This window comes from Macaca mulatta, chromosome 16, assembly GCF_049350105.2.
Source record: "Macaca mulatta isolate MMU2019108-1 chromosome 16, T2T-MMU8v2.0, whole genome shotgun sequence".
NCBI classification, from domain to species: Eukaryota; Metazoa; Chordata; class Mammalia; order Primates; family Cercopithecidae; genus Macaca; species Macaca mulatta.
In genome coordinates, this window is record NC_133421.1 from 21,462,734 (window position 1) to 21,481,913 (window position 19,180).

General features: G+C 43.0%; 1 protein-coding gene across 14 annotated transcripts in view; it reads left to right on the forward strand.

The window, feature by feature from the left end:
- The window catches only part of SPECC1 (sperm antigen with calponin homology and coiled-coil domains 1), a 310,488-nt gene that overhangs the window by 218,364 nt on the left and 72,944 nt on the right, over positions 1–19,180 (forward strand). For 8 of the 14 annotated variants that reach the window (XM_028836114.2, XM_077970534.1, XM_077970533.1 and 5 more), the window contains 3 exons: positions 11,054–11,261; positions 15,436–15,509; positions 15,877–16,082. In XM_028836114.2, coding sequence (XP_028691947.2) covers positions 11,054–11,261; positions 15,436–15,509; positions 15,877–16,082 — 488 coding nt within the window. Of the gene's footprint in view, positions 1–11,053; positions 11,262–15,435; positions 15,510–15,876; positions 16,092–19,180 lie in introns of all 14 variants that reach the window. The other 6 variants (XR_013406174.1, XR_013406175.1, XR_013406176.1 and 3 more) reach the window with 1 other exon arrangement.

The window sequence follows — 19,180 nt, forward strand, 5'->3', positions numbered from 1 at the left end:
TCTGACTTCAGAGCTGTCTGCCTGTCCTCTGGGCCCTGCTTAGGGGCCTCTGCTGCCATATGCCTTGGGCACCTGGTGGAAAGGAGTGGCTTTCACTGTCCTCTCTGTAGGAACCCTTCCTGGGAAGTTTGTTTGACTCTATTTATAGTACAAGTCCACTGGCTCCGTATCTACAGAAAGTTGATCTTTGAAATTGAGAGATGCTTGGGATGCCTGAGAGTGATTCCTTTTTTCGAGGGAAATGTTGAAAATCACATTGCTGGGTGTCTAAGAGTGTGATTCTTGACATAGAGAAGTTAAACTCTAAGGAGCTGACCAGTCAGGCATGTTGGGCGGTCTCACTGTAGTTCCATCTTCAGAGGGCTGAGGCAGGAGGATCAGTTGAGCCCAGGAGTTCAGCCTAAGCAACATAGCGAGACCCCATGTCTAAAAAAAAGGAAAAAAAAAGAAAATCTCAAGCAAGGGAAATGCAAAGGAGCTGGCCAGCAGAGAGACCAGCAATTTGAATAGGGCCTGGATCCCCTGCAGTCGTGGAACGGTAGGCTTTGGTCTCAGCCACTTGATGCATGCTGGATTACTCTTTTCAAATGATTTAATTTCTCCCTCTCTTCATATGTTAATCTGTAAAATGAATATAAAAATATCTGCCTGTTATTACGTAGCAAGCCCTTGTGAGAAGAAGTTGTGAAGTTACTTAAGGGTTTCTGTTTTTTGATTTTTTTTTTTTTTTTGGTAAATAAAAGAGCTTTCTGGAATATATTGTTAAACTTGAGGTAATTATTCCAACATCCAAGAAGGATGAAGTGATGTGTGCATGTGAAACAAATGCTGATTTGCAGGTGCCCTCCCCCATGCCGAGTTACCTAACTCCCCATGCCATTTTAATTGGGGTGAGATGGGAAGTAGAGGGGACAGAGCCTTCGAGGGGCAGCAGCCTCACCTGCATGCAGAGGCCTTGCTCAGGGTACTCCACCTCTAGGCTGCCTCGTTACATCCTCAGTTTAATTCCTGGCCCACGGTTGTCCCAGCCAAGTCACATGCATGTTTCTAGACTCCAGGTGACAGGCCCTTAGCCTGAGGACTCCTCAAAATGTAGCCAGCTAGCTATGCAGAAGGCCACAGTCTGCCCCAGGATGCAAGACTCAAAAGCCACCTTCTGTTGCTGCTTTTCAAATGATTTCAGACGTTAGCCTTCCAGGATCTAAAATGCATTACTTCTTTTCTCCTTGAAAGTCATCTTCTGGCCAGGCACAGTGGCTCATGCCTGTAATCCCAGCGCTTGGGAGGCCAAGATGGAAGGATCACTTGAGCCTGGGAACCTGGGCAACATAGCAAGACCCCCCCCCCCAAAAAAAAAAGTAACTGGGCATTGTGATGCACACCTATAGTCCCAGCTATGAGGGAGGCCGAGGTGGGGAGAATGGCTGTAGCCAGGAGGTGGAGGCTGCAATGACCGTTGATTGTGCCACTGCACTCCAGCCTGGGCAACAGAGCAAGACCTTGTCCCCTGACTCCAAAAAAATCAAAAAATAGTAAAGTCAGCTTCTGCTTAATAAAGTAGCTATTGTTAAGATTTAAGACTTTTGGTCTTTCATGTATTGTGATTTTTCTTGGTCAAATTGACCTGTATTACATTACTACCTAGTATTGTATATACAATATATAAGGCAATTGTAAGAGAAAGAATGACTTTTATTGACTTTTACTATTATATGTTCCAGGCACTATGATAAACTCTCCAAGTCATTATTTCACTTAACTGCCCACCCCCAACCCCACATTGTTAGATTATGAAACAGAGGCAGAGGGATTAAAGAATACAAGGCTTGTTTCACTAGAATTGGGGTTTAAACCCTGGCTGGCTGGCTCCGGAATGTATGTCCTTAGTCATCTTGGTGCACTTAAGCAGCTTTCAAGCTTTGGAGCACAACCTGCAATGATCTATTTTGTATTACAATCCAGAGCCTCACGCCTTTATAATTAAAACACAAGCTTCACAGAGCAGTGCTGTGACCCCTGAGCACAGGCAGGGCCCTCTGGCTCTTTCCCAGGCTGTTTCTTTCTCTCTTCTCCTTTCCTTTCTCTCCGTCCCTTCCTCCCCCCTCCCTTAGTCTTTTTTCTAATTTTTAATTGTTTTGGGTACGTAGTAGGTATATATATTTATGGGGTACCTGAGATATTTTGACATAGGCATGCAATGCTGTAGTCACCCTGTTGTGCTGTCAAATAATAGGTTTTATTAACTATATTGTGTCCATTAACCATCCCTCTTTCCACCCCTGCCCCACCACCCTTCCCAGCCTCTGGTAATCATTCTACTCTCTATCTTCATGAGTTCAATTGTTTTAATTTTTAGCTCCCACAAATGAGTGAGAATATATGAATTTATCTTTCTGTGTCTGGCTTATTTCACTTAACATAATGATTTCCAGTTCCATCCATGTTGCAGATGGCAGGATCTCATTCTTTTTTATGGCTGAATACTCTGTTGTGTATATGGATTATATTTTCTTTATCCATTTGTCTGTTGATAGACACTTAGGTTGATTCCAAGTCTTGGCTATTGTAAATAGTGCTGCAATAAACATAGGGAGTGCAGATATCTCTTTGATAGACTAATTTCCTTTCTTTTGGGTATATACCCAGCAGTGTGATTGCTGGATCATGTGGTAGTTCTATTTTTAGTTTTTTTGAGGAACCTCTGTACTGTTTTCCATAGTGGCTGTACTAATTTACTTTCCCGCCAACAGTGTACAAGGGTCCACTTTTCTCTACATCTTCCCCAGCATTTGTCATTGCCTGACTTTTGAATAAAAGCCATTTTAATTGGGGTGAGATGGGATCTCATTGTAGTTTTGACTTGTATTTGCATTTCTCTGATGATCAGTGACATTCAGTACCTTTTCATGTTCCTGTTTGCCATTTGTATGTCTTTAAGAAATGTCTAGTAAGATCTTTTGCCCACTTTTTAATCAGATTACTAGATTTTTTCCCCCCATTGAATTGTTTAAGCTCCTTATATATTCTGGTTTTTAATTTCCTATCAGATCGGTAGTTTGCAAGTATTTTCTCCCATTCTGTGGGCTGTCTCTTCACTTTGTTGATTGTTTCCTTTGCTGCGCAGAAGCTTTTTAACTTGATGTGATCTCATTTGTTCATTTTTGTTTTGTATTCTGTGCTTTTGGGCTATTACTCAAGAAATCGTTGCCCAGATCAGTTTCCTGGAGAGTTTCCCCAATGTTGTTGGTTTTTTAGTAGTTTTCATAGTTTGAGGTCTTAGATGTAAGTCTTTAATCTTTCTGATTTGATTTTTGTATTGGAGAGGGGGAGGTCTAGTTTCATTCTTCTGCTCATGATATCCAGTTTTCCCAGCACCATTTACTGAAGAGACTGTCTTTTCCTCAATGTATGTTCTTGGCACCTTTGTTGAAAATGAGTTCATGTAGATGTATGGATTTATTCTTGGATTCTCTATTCTATTTCATTATTCTGTGTGCCTGTTTTTATGCCAGTACCATGCTGTTTGGGTTACTATGGCTCTGTAATATAATTTGAAGTCAGATAATGTGATTCTTCCAGTTTTGTTCTTTTTGCTCAGGATGGCTTTGGCTGTTCTGGGTCTTTTGTGTTTCCATATAACTTTTAGGATTAAAAAAATTATAAAGAATGTCATTGGTATTTTGATAGGGATTGCATTGAATGTGTAGATTGCTTTGGGTAGTGTGGACATTTTAACATACTGACTTATCCAGTCTCTAAACATAGAGTGTCTTTATTTTTGTGTGTGTTTTTTCTTCCATTTCTGGTGTCAGTGTTTTAGAGTTTTCATTGTAGAGATCTTTCACTTCTTTGATTAAGTTTATTCCTAGTTATTTTATTCTATTCATAGCTACTATAAATGGGATTACTTTCTTGATTTCTTTTTCAGATTGTTCACTGTTGGCATATGAAAATGCTACTGATTTTTGCATGTTGATTTTGTCTTTTTTTTTTTTTTTTTTGAGACGGAGTCTCGCTCTGTCACCCAGGCTGGAGTACAGTGGCCGGATCTCAGCTCACTGCAAGCTCCGCCTCCCGGGTTTACGCCATTCTCCTGCCTCAGCCTCCCGAGTAGCTGGGACTACAGGCGCCCGCCACCACGCCCGGCTAATTTTTTGTATTTTTAGTAGAGACGGGGTTTCACCGTGTTAGCCCGGATGGTCTCGATCTCCTGACCTCGTGATCCGCCCATCTCGGCCTCCCAAAGTGCTGGGATTACAGGCTTGAGCCACCGCGCCCGGCCTGCATGTTGATTTTGTATCCTGCAACTTTACTGAATCTATCAGCTCTAATAGTTTTTTTTTGTGGAGGCTAGTTTTTTCCAGATATAAAGTCATATAATCTGCACACCAGGATAATTTGACTTCTGCCTTTCCAATTTGGATGCCCTTTATTTCCTTCTCTTGTCTGATTGCTTTAGCTAGGACTTCCAGTGGTGACAGTGGGCATCCTTATCCTGTTCTAGATCTTGAGGAAAAGCTTTCAGTTTTTCTCCATTCATGTGGAGTGGTCTAGGTGTGGGTCTGTTGTATATGGCTTTTCTTATGTTGAGATATGTTCCTTCTATACCCAGTTTATTGACAGTTTTTATCATGAAGGGATGTTGAATTTTATCAAATGTTTTTTCAGCATCAGTTGAAATGACCATATGGTTTTTATCTTTCATTTGGTTGATATCACATTGCATATGTCAAACCCCCTTTGCATCCCTAGGATAAATCCCACTTGGTCATGATGTCATTTGGTCGTGGTCATTAAAAGATTTAATAATCTTTTAAATGTTTTTGTTGAATTTGGTTTGCTGGTATTTTGTTGAGGAGTTTTGCATCAATGTTCACCAGGGATATTGGCCTGTAGTTTTCTTTTTTTGATGTATCTTTGTCTGGTTTTGTTATCAGGATAATACTGGCTTCAGCATTGGTTTGGAAACATTCCCTTCTCTTCTGTTTCTTAGAATAGTTTGAATAGGATTGTTATTTTTCTTTAAATGTTTGGTAAATTTCAGCGGTGAAGCCACTGGGTCCTGGGCATTTCTTTGCTGGGAGACTTTTTATTATGACTTTTATCTCGTTACTTGTTACTGGTCTATTCAGGTTTTGGATTTCTTCATGGTTCAGTCTTGTTAGGTTGTATGTATGTAGGAATTTCATAGTCTGATTTTCATAGTCTGGCCAAAGTTTTGTCAATTTTGTTTATCTTTTCAGAAACCAACTTTTTGTTTGTTGATCTTTTGTATTCTTTTCATTAAAATTTCATTTATTTCTGCTCTGATCTTTATTGTTTCTTCTAATTTTGGGTTTCATTTGCTCTTGCTTTTCTGGTTATTTAAGATGCATTGTTAGTTTGTTTATTTGAAGTTTTTCTATGTTTTTGATGTAGGCGCTTATTGCTGTAAGATTTCCTTTTAGTACTGCTTTTGCTGTATCTCATAGGTTTTGGTATGTTGTGTTTCCATTTTCATTTAAGACATTTTAAATTTTCCTTCTTAATTCCTTCATTGACCCACTAGTCATTCAGAAGTGTATTATTTAATTTCCATGTATTTGTATAATTTCCAAAGTTCCTCTTTGTGATTTCTAGTTTTATTCCATGGTGGTCAGAGAAGATACCTGCTATGATTTCAGTTTTTTTTTTTTTTTTTTTCTTTTTTAAGTTTTAGGAGTTACAGGGCCAGACGTTGTGGCTCACTCCTGTAACTCCAGCACTTTGGGAGGCTGAGGCGGGCACATCACCTGAGGTCAGGAGTTTGAGACCAGCTTGGCCAACATGGAGAAACCCTGTCTCTACTAAAAATACAAAATTAGCTGGGTGTGGTGGTGCGCACCTGCAGTCCCAGCTACTCGAGAGACTGAGGCAGGAAAATTGCTTGAACCCAGGAGGCGGAGGCTGCAAGTGAAGCGAGATCGCACTACCGCACTCTAGCCCAGGAGACAGAGCGAGATTGTGTCTCAAAAAAAAAAAAAAAAAAAAGTTTTAGGAATTACTTTGTGGCCTAACATGTGGTCTCTCCTTGAGAGGAATCATGTGCTGAGGAAAAGAGTGTGTATTCTGCAGCCATTAGATGAAATGTTCTGTAAAGATCTATTAGTTCCATTTGTTTTGTTTTACATCGCAGATTAAGTCTGATGTTTCTTCGTTGATTTTGTCTTAACTTTTTGTTGTTGTCTGTTGTTTCTATTTACAGCTTATTATACCATGTCTTGAAAAGTTGTAGTTATTTCTCTTGATAGATTCATCTTTTAGTCTTTCTGTTTAAGATAGGAGTAGTTGACACATCACCATTACAGTGTTAAAATACTCTTTATTTATATAAAGTCTGTGTACTTGCTGTTACCAATGAGTTTTGTATGTTCAGATAATTTCTTTTTGTTTGTTAATGTCCTTTTCTTTCAGATCAAAGAACTCCCATTAGTATTTCTTGTCTGCTGTTGATGAAATTTCTCAAGTTTTGTTTGTCTGGGAAAGTCTGTATTTCTCCGTCATGTTTGACATTTTTTCCTTCAGTACTTTAAATATGGCATTCCTCTCTTTCCCTGACCTGTAAGGTTTCCACTGAGAAGTCTGCTCCTTTGTTTCTTTTTTCTTGCTGCTTCTAGGATCTTTTCATTATCTTTGACTTTTGGAAATTTGTTTATTAAAATTTCTTACTTGGGCAAAATCTGCTTGGTGTTCTATAACCTATTGTACTTGAGTATTAGTATCTTTCTCTAGATTTGGGAAGTTCTCTGTTATTAGCCCTTTGAATAAACTTTCTGCCCCAGTCTCTCTCTCTGCCTCCTCTCTAAAGCCAATAACTTACTAGAGTTGTGCTTTTTATAGACTGTTTTCTAGATCTTGTATGTGTGCTTTATTCTTTTTAAATTTTGTCTCTGTATATTTTCAAATAGGCTGTCTTCAAGCTCTCTTTCTTCTGTTTGATCAGTTCTGCTGTTGAGACTGATGCGTTCTTCAGTATGTCATAAATTTTTAGCTCCATAATTTCTGCTTTATTTTAAAAAATTTATTTCAGTCTCAGCCAGGCGCTCATGCCTATAATCCCAGCACTTTGGGAGGCTGAAGCAGGCAGATCATGAGGTCAGGAGTTCAAGATCAGCCTGACCAACATGGTGAAACCCCGTCTCTACTAAAAATACAAAAATTAGCCAGGTGTGGTGGCACCTGCCTATAATCCCAGCTTCTCAGGGGGCTGAGGCAGTAGAATCGCTTGAACCTGGAAGGAGGCGGTTGCAGTGATCTGAGATTGCACCACTGCACTTCAGTCTGGGCTACAGTGCAAGACTTTGTCTCAAAAAAAAAAAAAAAAAAAATTTCAATCTCTTCTAAATTCTTTCTCTGTGTTATCTTGAATTTCATTGAGCTTCCTCAAAACAGCTATTTGGAATTTTCTGTCTGAACGATCACATCTCTATCACTCTGGGATTGGTCACTGGTATCTTGTTTACTTCATTTGATGAGGTCATGTTTTCCTGGATGGTCTTGATGCTTGTGGATGTTCATAGATGTCTGGGCATGGAAGAGTCCGGTATTTATTCAATCTTCGCAGTCTGGGCTTGTTTGTACTTGTCTTTCTTGAAAAGACTTTCCAAGTATTTAAAGGGAATTGAGTGTTAGGATCTAAGCCTTTGGTCACTGCAGCTGTATCTGCATTAGGGGGCACCACAAGCCCAGTAATGGTGTGATTCTTGCAGACTCCTTGAGGTATCACCTTGGTGGTCCTGGATAAGATCCAGGAGAATTTCCCGGTTTACGAGGCAGAGTCTCTTGTTCCTTTTCCTTATTTTCCCCGGAGCACAGAGTCTCTCTTTTCATGCTGAGCTGCCTGGAGTTGGAGCATGGGTGAAGCACTCCTGTGGCTACCACTACTGGGACTGTGCTGGGTCAGACCTGAAGCCAGCCCAGCACTGGGTCTCAGTCAAAACTTATGGTGACTATTGCCTGGCTACTGCTGATGTTTATTCAAGGCCCAAGGGCCCTTTAGTCAGCAGGTGGGGAATCTAGCCTGGCTTGTGTCTTTCCCTTCAGGGTGATGGGTTCCCTTCTAGCCCAGAGTGGGTCTAGAAATGCTACCTGGGAGCTAGGGCTTGGAGTTGGCAACCTTAGGAGTCTGCCTGGTGCTTTATTTTACTGTGGCTGAGCTGGTACCCAAGTTGGAAGATAAAGCCCTTTACCCTTCCCTCTCCTTTCCTCAAGCCAAAGGGATCTCTACCAGTGGCTACCACTACCTCAGGCCTGTGGCAGCACCACTGATGTTTATTCAAGTCCCAGGTGCTCTTTAGTCAGCAGGTCTGGGTCTCTCCCTTCAGGGCAGCAGTGGGCTCCCTTCAGGTCCAGGGTGGGTCTAGAAATGCTGTCCAGGAACTAAGGCCTAGATCGGGGACCTTAGGAACCTGCTTAGTGCTTATTTTACTGTGGCTGAGCTGGTGCCCAAGTTACAAGATGAAGTCCCCTTTACTCTTGCCTCTCCTTTCCTCAAGCAGAAGGGATCTCTCTCTGTGGCCACCACAGCCGGGAATGCACTGGGTCACACCTGAAGCCAGTACAGTCTGTGGCCCATGGCGAGTACTGTGTGCGTACTGCTGATGTTTAATCAAAGCCCAAGGACTCTTTGGTCAGCAGGTGATGAATATGCTGCCAGGACTGGGTCCTTCCCTTCAAGACAGTGGGTTTCCTTCTGTTCCAGGCTGTGTCTAGAAATGTTATCTGGGAGCTAGGACCTGGAATGGGAGCTTCAGGAATCTGCTTGGTGCTTTATTTTACTGTGGCTGAGCTGGTATCCTAGTTGCAAGACCAAGTCCTCTTTACTCTTCCCTCTCCTCCCAGAGCTGTGAGCTGTGCTGCCTGAGGTTGGGGGAAGAGTGGTACAAGCACTCCCTTGGCTGCTCCAGCTGGTGTCTCACTGGGTCATGTGCACCCCAAGTCCACTGGCTCTGAGCCCAGCACAGCACCAGGACTTGCCCAGAAACTGCAGCCCTTGTGACCTAGACTCTTTCAGATTTACGTAGGACTCCAGAGTGCTTTAGCCCACAGAGGTAGGGCTTGCCAGAACTCAGATTCTCGCTGGAATGGAAGATTCCCCTCCGGCTAGGGCTGGTCTAGAAGCTCCTTCTATGGGTGCTGGCTGAATTCTGTCCTGTGTTGCTTTCTGCTGTGATGGGACAGCACCAAATTCCAGTGCAATCTCACAATCATTGTGCTTTCCCTCCCCCCGGGTGCACAGATGCTGTCTCTGTACCATGTGGTTGCTGCCAAGGGATAAGGGAGAGGGGGATGTTGGAGAGTCAAGACAGTCTTTCCTCCCGTCTCCGGTGCCTCTTTCCTTGATACGATGTGTTAAAACCAGGCACTGTGATCATTCATCTGATTTTTCATTCTTATGAAGATGCTTTCTTGTGTAAATAGCAGTTCCATTTGGTGTTCCTGTAGGGAAGCCATTGCTGGAGGATTCTTTTCGGCCATCTTGTTCTGTCTCCAGGTGTCTCCTCCTTTCCTTAGCCCTTGTCACAATTTCCCAGTGAATGACCCTTCTGTGCTGCCTCCCAGTGTGATATTTGATCATTCATCAAATATTCGTTAAATGCCTCCTGTGTGTGATGCTGTGTAGACACTGGGGGTGCAATGGTGAATTAAACAGACAAGGTCCCTATTCCCATAGAGCTTATAGCCAGAAGGTTTTGCACATGAAATATAATTGGAAAAAATTTTCATTGCATACAAAGAAACCCCACCCCAAACCCCAGATTACCTGGTAAATACACAGCTGTTTAGTAATGTTAATTAAAGGACTGTAGAAAAGGGACAATGATGTTTATTGCAGCATTTTTGTAACAAAATAATGAATATATTCAGACAGTGGAATACTATGCACCAGTTAAAGTAATGACCTAGCACGATGTGTATCAGTGTGGATACATTTCAAAAACACAGTTAAAATGCAAGAGCATGATAAGCATAGTATTGTAGAGGACAAAGCATATTACCATGTTGTAAATGCAGTATAATGCAGATACAGTATAATCCACTGCAAAAGCACAATGTAGTATAACATTGTGTAAAAGGACAATACTATGTATTATCATGGACACATGCATATATGGTAAAAGTGAAAAACCATTCAAGGGATGACCCCATAGCAATTTTAGGATAATGCTTATTACTCTCAGAGGTAGAGAGGAAGATTGAGGCTTTAAAAAATTCTTATTAAAGTAAAAAGATTTTGCAAATGTGACAACATTTAATTGTTGTTAAGTCTGTTTGGTGCATGATTATTTTTGGTGCTTTTCTGTACAGTTAAAATGTTTAACAATTAAAAAATTAAACAGGTGGAGCGATTGTGCTGTGCCACTTTTCTGCTTCTGGTGTGTGCACGTTTCTGTGTGCCTCCCGCCGGCATTTTCTATCACATTTTTGCTGTGATAGAGCGTGAATGTGATAGAGAGTCTTTAGAGATTCCTCTAAAGAAACATTGCAACCACAAGTATTTTATCTCTAAGGGAACCTGGGGGTTTGCAGATTAGCCTGGCTTCAGGGGCGTTGTTCACAGCTCAGCAGCAGAGGGCGCTGCTCCATAGCAAATGTGCTGTGGGGGTAGCCACATCCAGGCAGCTCTCTCGGTGCAGGGCCAGTGCCTCCCAGGGAAGCACCGCTGCTCTCCCAGCTGCGGGAAAGAGGAATATTTAAGTGCGTGCAGATTCCCTCCTGCTTGTAGGAAGGGGCACAGAATCCAGTCATTTGGAAGCATACACCGTGTTTTTCTGACTGTTCACAGCCTTGGCTGTTTCTGAGGCTAAGAATGCAAGAAATGGCACATGCCAATGACGTCTTTGCTGCTGTGTCCATGAGCCTGCTGCTGACTTGTGGGGAGCTGTTCATAATGTTTTATTTTAGATTGAAGAGGTTAATGTGCAGGTTTGTTACATGAGTATATTGCATCATGGTGGGGCTTGGCCTTCTAGTGTACAGATCACTGTGGGAATTTTGTTGTTAAACTGACCAAGGAAACTTCCTTTTATTTTAGGTGGAAAAGGATTATTCATACCTGAAGGAGATATGTGATCACCAAGCTGAACAGCTAAGCAGAACCAGCCTAAAGCTGCAAGAAAAAGCATCAGAGAGTGATGCAGAGATCAAAGACATGAAAGAAACCATATTTGAATTGGAAGATCAGGTGGAACAGCACCGAGCTGTCAAGTTACACAATAATCAACTCATCAGTGAGCTAGAAAGTAAGTGGGGTCAGCCAGGTGTGGTGGCTCACACCTATAATCCCAGACTTTGGGAGGCTAAGGCGGGAGGATCACCTGAGGTCAGGAGTTCGAGACCCAGCCTGACCAACATGCTGAAACCCTGTCTCTACTAAAAATAAAAAATTAGCCAGGCGTGGTGGGCACCTGTAACCCCAGCTACTCAGGAGGCCGAGGCAGGAGAATCACTTGAAAGTGGGAGGCGGAGGTTGCAGTGAGCTGAGATCGTGCCACTGCAAAAGAAAGTAAATGGGTCAAGCCTAGGAGAAATGTGGAATGGACCTGAGTAGGACACTAAAGAAACCAGCAGCAGTGGGTGACTGGGGGAGGGTTTTTGACTGTATGTTGGCTGGGGTTTATGAAGTCTCTTATTTGAGTGCACTGTAATCTCCTAGGAAGAATGTTACCTAAGAAACAATCATTAATCTCTAGTTTAAAAACTAGAGGTTAGGAGATCAATGACTACAGCAGTTGAAAACTGGGATGACAGAAGAAAAGACTGTTGAACATGAGTCAGCAGTATGTAGGTGATTGTGAAAAATAGAAATGCTTTTCATTTTGTTTTTTTAGAGGTCTCGCTCTGTCACCCAGGCTGGAGTGCAGTGGTGCAGTTGTAGCTCACTGCAGCAATCAGAGCTCACTGCAGCCTCAAACTCCTGGGCTCAGGTGATCCTCCTGGCCTCTCAAAGCACTGGGATTACAGGTGTGAGCCACGGTACCCAGCTGCAAATGTTTTTTGGCTGTGCTGGATGTGCTGTGTGTGAGCCATGCTACTGCTGCTGTCTCTAGGCAGCCTGGTCAGCTTGAAGGCTATGTTAGGATACTTTAGCTGTGACTGTGAGAGTTCACAGGGACCCTTCCTAAGGATATTCTGCAGGGTAGGAGACAGTTATTCAGAAGAAATTGCTTGCCAGTCATCGAGTACTGACACTGTGTTGTCTCTTGGATCTGATAGAGATGGATGGTAGGTGTCAGAGTGGATGAACAATGTGTGCTCTTGGTCTAAGGGAGAAAACAATTCCGCATGTGTCCCATTGGTGGGAGGATATCAAGGAACTTAGAGACGTTTGCCACTTAGTTGCTGAAGAGACATCAGCATATGGCTTAGTTACCAACTCATTGTTTGCTTTGAATTGGGAAAGAAATTTTTAAAACAGTTTCAACATTATCTTCTTTGTCCAAATAAGCCTTATCAAATGGTCACATCTTACGTGTTTTCTTTTGTAACAACAGATTTAATGCACAAAGCATTTAGTCACACCAGCCATTACTAAGAATAGCTAAGAATAGCTTGGTCAGTTACCTGAGAATTTCCCTACCCCGTGCAGTCGATCCTCCTCATTCGCAGATTTCACATTTGTGAATTCACCTGCTTGATAAAATGTATTTTAACCCCAATACACAGAGCACTTCCACAGTCATTTTCAGACATGCACAGAGAAGTGAAAAGGTTGTGTCATCCAGTGCTTATGTTCCCAACTCAGATCAGACAGAGACACTTGGCCTTTTCATACTGTACATGCGTCTTTGTTACAGTCTGCTTAATACCATGCTTTTAACATTTTTGTGCTTATTTTTGTTTTTGGTGACTTTGCTATTTAAAATGGCTCTGAGTGCAGTGCTACAGTGCCATCCACTGTCCCCAAGCACAGTGAGGTTGAGACGCACCTACAGAGAAAACACGTGTGTTAGGGAAGCTTCATGCAGACGCAAGCTCTTGTCCTGTTGCACGTGAGTTCAGTGTTATTAAATCAACAATACAGTGCATCAGGCCAAGTGCAGTGACCTCATCCCTGTAATCTCAGCACTTTGGGAGACTGAGGCAGGAGGATCGCTTGAGCCCAGGAGTTTGAGACCAGCCTGGGCAACATAGTGAGACCCTGTCTTGACCAAAAAAAAACAAAACAAAACTAGCCACATGTGGTGGCCTATGCCTGCAGTCCCAGCTTCTCCAGAGGCTAAGGTGGGAGGATCCCTTGAGCCTGAAAGGCTGAGACTGCAGCGAACCAAGATTGTGCCACTGCACTCCAGCCTGGGCAGTAGAGCAAGATTCCATCTGTAAAAAATAAAAAAACCAAACCAAGCAAAAAAAAAACCCAGTACAATGCATCAGAGAAAGGGAGAAGCTTGACAATATGTATATAAGACTGCCCTGAGACATGCTAAAGCGATGTGCTAAAATCAGCCAAATTCATGGATTTGTGAGATGACAGCCAGTTTTAAAAAGCAGTGGGCAATATTGTTGTGTGGCTGAAAACCAGAGCAATGTTTGTTCACATCACCCAGGGTCAGGAAAATGGTAACTACCCTTCTTGGCTAGTGCTGGTTGGCTCCCAAGTTTCAAAAGGCCATAAGATGTGAGAAAGGTTAACCTTGCAGACAAGGCAGGTTCTGCAGATCAGGAGGCTGAAGAAGAATTTGACAATACTTGCTCAGTGTTATTCGGGAAGAGGGAAATGGGAAAGAGTCGGTTTCCATGGTTGATGAGCCTGGCTTGTTTATAGAGAGACATTGGCAGATAAGTCTATATAATGCAAATAGCATTTTAGTTGATGAGAATGTTGTGACCAGAGGCTTGCAGGAACCTAACCTGTATTTTTCCTAGGTACAATAGTTCAGTGTTTGCTGATTTGGTGTGCATGGCAACTCTCTGCAACTACCATGATTATTAGAATTGACTATATATTTCAGACATTGATGAGTTGGTTAGAGTGAGAGTTGACAGCACCTGCCCCATTTCTCGCTAGACATGACGCTCAGTAGAACTGTGGAACCTCAGCATTCAGTGTTGGTGCCATCCAGGCTGTTCTCAGGATACAACTGAAAACCTGGACGCCATCATCGTCAGTGTATCCTTCCAAACCCAGCACCGTGATTGAGAAGAAAAGTCAAAGAAGACAAGTTCTGTTCTGTTCGTTTTTGTTGTTGTGATCTTTTGCTATTGAAAATAGGGTTGTATTGTCCCTAAATCCTTAAAAGTCAGCACAGACACACCGAGAAAACCAGTGTATAATTAATGTCCACAGCAAAATTTAGACCCACCCCTGTGATTATATCATCATATATCCAAGACTGACAATAATACAAACCATCCTTTGAAAAACTTTTAAACTTTTTAAAAGGATATTGAGGTATTGTTAAGATATGCTTTTGCACAGAGACCCAGGGACACATAAATCCAGCCTAGACCAATCACTTCTTCCTATAAGATCCTGATGGGAAAGGAATGGACTGAAAAATAAAGAGAAGTTAAGGAGTGTTTTCTACTGTGCAGCACTGATTCCCCACACAAACTCTCAGTCCCACTAGAACTAGAACTGCTGGAGTAGGACCTGTCCGTGGCATCTTTTTAGCCTACTCTGGCGATTCTGATTTGCATCCTTCATAGAAAACTAATGCTCTAGCTTAGAGCATGAGGACCTATTGAGGAATTTCAGCTCAGTGACTGACACCATCAGATTTAAACTTGAATGACTGATAGCTGTATGGAGAGAATTGGAGGCAGGGAGAACGAGGGGCTGCAGGTGTCCTTAAGTAGGGAGAGGTAGGCAAGCCACCTGGGAAGATGTTAAATGCACACATCCCCGGGTTCTGTCTGCCCTTGGAGATTCTGCCTGCAGGTGTCTGGAGTGTGGGACTAGAACATCGGTGCTTTTGAAAAGCTTCACCAGCGATTCAGAGGCTTAACTGTGATTGAGATCTACGACTCTAGAAAGTGCTTTACAGATCACAGGAGGAATAAGCAGTCATAAGCTCTGTTATGTGAAAGCCTCTATCTCACAGCAATAAGGGACACTCAGGATGATTGTGTGTGAGTGCGAGGGAGGCCGGGCTCGGTGTGCAAGTGTGTGTGGCCGTGGAGGCCTCTTCCCATAGTGCTGCTATTTGGTTGTGCATCCTGTCTGCTGAGACTGTAACCTCAATACACACCACATATTTTCCAGATCATCCTGTTCTCTATCTCAGAGGAGCCTCTTGTGTCCATTCCCTGGTTTGCAGGGTAAATTGAAATTGCTAAAAGTTGCATTGAGAGTAGAAGGGATAGATTTGAATGCCTGTTGTGGCATCTGGAGTTGTGCTTTCTTTGTTACCTAGCTTATCTTCTCTTAAGAGTCTCACAGCTTTTCCAAGCCCTGTCTAAATTATTTATTTCTAGGTAATGTGATCAAGCTGGAGGAACAGAAGTCAGACCTGGAGAGGCAGCTAAAGACTCTGACCAAGCAGATGAAGGTGAGATGTGGGCGGGAGCCTTCACCACCATCTTCCTGTGTATTACCCCCTCCGAGGTCTAGATCACTCTCTCTATCCTGCTTTCTCTTGGAACATTTCCATGGCATGGTGGGCCCTGGAACTGTAAATTCTTGTTGTCAGGAAGTAAAATCAAAGCAGTCATTTGGTGTCAGGATGGAGAACTCTCATAACCTGAAGGTGTAATTCCCACCAGTGCCTTTTCCAACAGTGAGCCACTGTGAAAGCAGGGCCTCACCAAGCACTGCTGGCATTCTTTCTTGGTGACCAACATGGAGACTCTGGGGTCCCTGCCCAGGCACCAGCCCTGGCAGGTGTCTGACACAGGGGTGGGCTCTGGTATTTTCAGGAGGATACCGAGGAATGGAGGCGGTTCCAGGCAGATCTGCAGACCGCGGTGGTGGTGGCCAATGACATCAAGTGTGAGGCCCAGCAGGAGCTGCGCACTGTGAAGAGGAAACTGCTGGAGGAGGAGGAGAAGAACGCCCGGTTGCAGAAGGAGCTGGGGGATGTGCAGGGCCACGGCAGGGTGGTCACCAGCAGAGCCACCCCTCCGTGAGTCTGGTGGGCACCAGGGCTGTGCTTGCTTCTCACTTAATCACTATGTGTGGGGCTCCTGGTGGGGATGGGACTCTTCATGTCTGTGCCAGGCTCTGCTGTTTCCTTTCTGAGATCACCCTGAATTACTAGCACCACCGTACCACTAGGAACATTCTGTACAGTACCCAGTCCCTGCCATGCTGCAGCATAAAGGACTGCTAAGCTCCACACTTACATATAAAGGGCAAGTTCTAGCCAACTATCCTGCTAGGTTAAAGAAGCCCTGTCTAGGATGCTCCTTGAATCTTAGCATTTATTAATGCAAGGAGTGCACACTAATAAATACGAACCCACCACCTTGCACAGGTCACTCCCATGCAGTGGGAGAGGCTGGAATCACTCCCGAGGGGAGGAGCCGCTGGAGAAAGACACATTCCTCCGGGCCCAGGGGTGTGCCTGCTTATTGAAAGCACCAATGAGCTATTTCAAAAGGCCTTGACATAACCTACTTTATTAAAAAAGGGTGAGAGTGGAAAACCTGAATTTGGCTGATGTATGACATTCCCTTCTGCTCTTGATGGGGAGAAGCACACAGTGTATTAGCCCAGGGAGCTTTACTAACAGTGACATTTAAGAGGAAGGTATTCCCAAAGTGAATGCAATGGGAATTATTATCTGAAATTTAGATGGTTTACAGACAAATTTATGAACAATATTTTTTGCTTTAACTAATGTATTTACCCAATCAGGAATCAGTGTCCTTAACTTTGAGATTCTTGGATATTAGGAAATGATTTTGAATTTTTAGGTGTCTCTCAAATATCAAACAGTCTTTAGATCAGATTTCCTGGATTTTGAATGTTGATCAGTTGGCCCTAATTTTTACATGCCTCCAAGATCACTGGCTAGCCCCTGAGCCTTTTGATCTGATGTTCTGTTATCATGAATTTCACGACATTGGAAAGAGGAGATTTTTCAGAATTCAGTTGTGATTCTCCTGTCAATTCTGCTCCAAGTAATTCCTTATTTCTTTGTTTATGACTTTTACATAAAATGGCCTTTGGGGAAGGATGAAGATCAGATGTAGCTGGCCCCACAATTCACTGTTGAGTAATGAACATCAAGATCATTATTTTATTTAGTTATTTATTTTTAGAGATGGGGTTTCACTATGTTGCCCAAGCTGGACTTGAACTACTGAGCCCAGGAGATTCTTCTGCCTCAGCCTCCTGACTAACTGGGACTATACATGCACCAGAAAGATCATTACTTGATAGCCAGAGCTCTACCCTCTGGACACCAAAGGATGTGAATTTTAAGTAAAGGTAGAAGGAGAATAGGAAAACTAGATTTTGCAGGGTTCCCTATTGAAACAGTAGTGAGGCCATTCTGGGTGGCCTCTGTGTCTGCTTTTGTTTGTTTGCCTCTGTCTTGCTTCCCTATTGTCTGTCATTGGAAGAAAATCTGAGTCAGAACTTGTGTTGCTTCACATGGACGTTATTTTAATGATAAATGGTAAAAGACAAGTCCTGAGTTTCTGTGGTGGCTCCAAATAGGTTCTTGTATGAGATGCTGCATTTCTTACGTATATTCTGAGATACAGGTCAGGTTCTTGTATGAGATGCTGTGTTTCTTATGTATATTCTGAGACACAGGCCAGACCGTGTAGCATGAACCCTGATATTCTAGGAAAGCTCCGCATATGTCCTGGCAGTTTAGGACTCCCTATGCTGCATCCTGCATCTTCAATCTTAATGTCACCTTTTTTTTTTTTTTAAACACAGAATGTTTCTTTTTTGATTTTCCAGTGATTACAAACCTACCTCCCGATCTAACAGTTTGGATTGGGATAATCCAATCCATATCAAATGTTTTTTGATAATCCCTTATCAGAAAACGTTTCAAAATTTTAGAATGGACACCAATGAGAACATGGCATGGTACTGAAGTCAGGCATCAGAACATTTCTGCCTGTCAACACATTTGGCAGGAAGTCAGACAAGAGCTGGTGATGCTGGTTTCTTGTCTGATTTTGCACTTCTCTGGCAAGCTGCCCTCTCTAAAGAGTTGACTATGTGGCAGTTAGTCGCTGATGGTTCAGCCACTTCCAGCACCTACCGCTTGAGCAAGACTTGAAACCAACTCACACCCTCCAAGCTCCGGAGGCCACCTAGTGTTTCCATCTTGACTGAGTGAGTTCTTGATTGAAACTCAGTTTGACTTAGACAGTCATCTAATGAGAACTCAAAAGTCCTTCTTGGTTCAGCCACAGCCAAAGAACTTGCAGAGCATTCTCTGACGAGGTTCTCAAGGACAACTGAGAGAAGGTAAGATCACCCAAAAAGCACCTGGATCCCGACATGGGGTTACCCGGTTCTTAAGCTCTGTTTGCGTCAGTGGGCACTTACAGAATTGGTTGCAGCCAGGCTGATAGGCATGAGATGAAGCACCCGGGCAGAAATGCAAGCCAGCATTCATTGCTGGAACTCAGTAACTAAACACTGGGATATTATCTAACTCATCCATGATCTTCAGTCCTGTTACACTTTCACGGATATTTTTATTTCAGTCAGAATAACTGATGTTAAGGTACGTGGGGAAGGAAGGCGGTAGCCTCATCTTTGCTGTCAACCAGCAATATCTCACTCCCAGCGTCATGTTTCAGCCAACCAGTAACATCTCATTCTCAGCTCTGCCTCCTGCCTCTGTTAAAAGAGGTAGGAAGAGGGGGTCGTTTTTGAGATCCCTTTAAGCTCTGCTGTTCTCTGGACTGGTTGATTAGCTGACCTTTCGCTGGTGAGAGAATAAGAAACTCCAGTGCCAGCCTTAACATTATTCTGGTGCAATACTTTGAACCTCTTTGACACAGTGGCATCTCCATATCTTAGTTGTGGCTTGTGGGCCTGATCTTTCTCTTCCAGAAACGTGAACAAACCAGTGTGTTTTTGGGGACCTAAAAGTGATCTGTTTCATTGGACACATATAATGTAATAGATGAAAAGATAATAACTTTTTCAGCTCTGGCTCCTCCCAGTGTTGAAAACTCCCAATCAAGAAAAAGGCTTCGAAATGAAAACTCTCTCTGAAATAAACCCGTCAGATCTTTTTCCTGA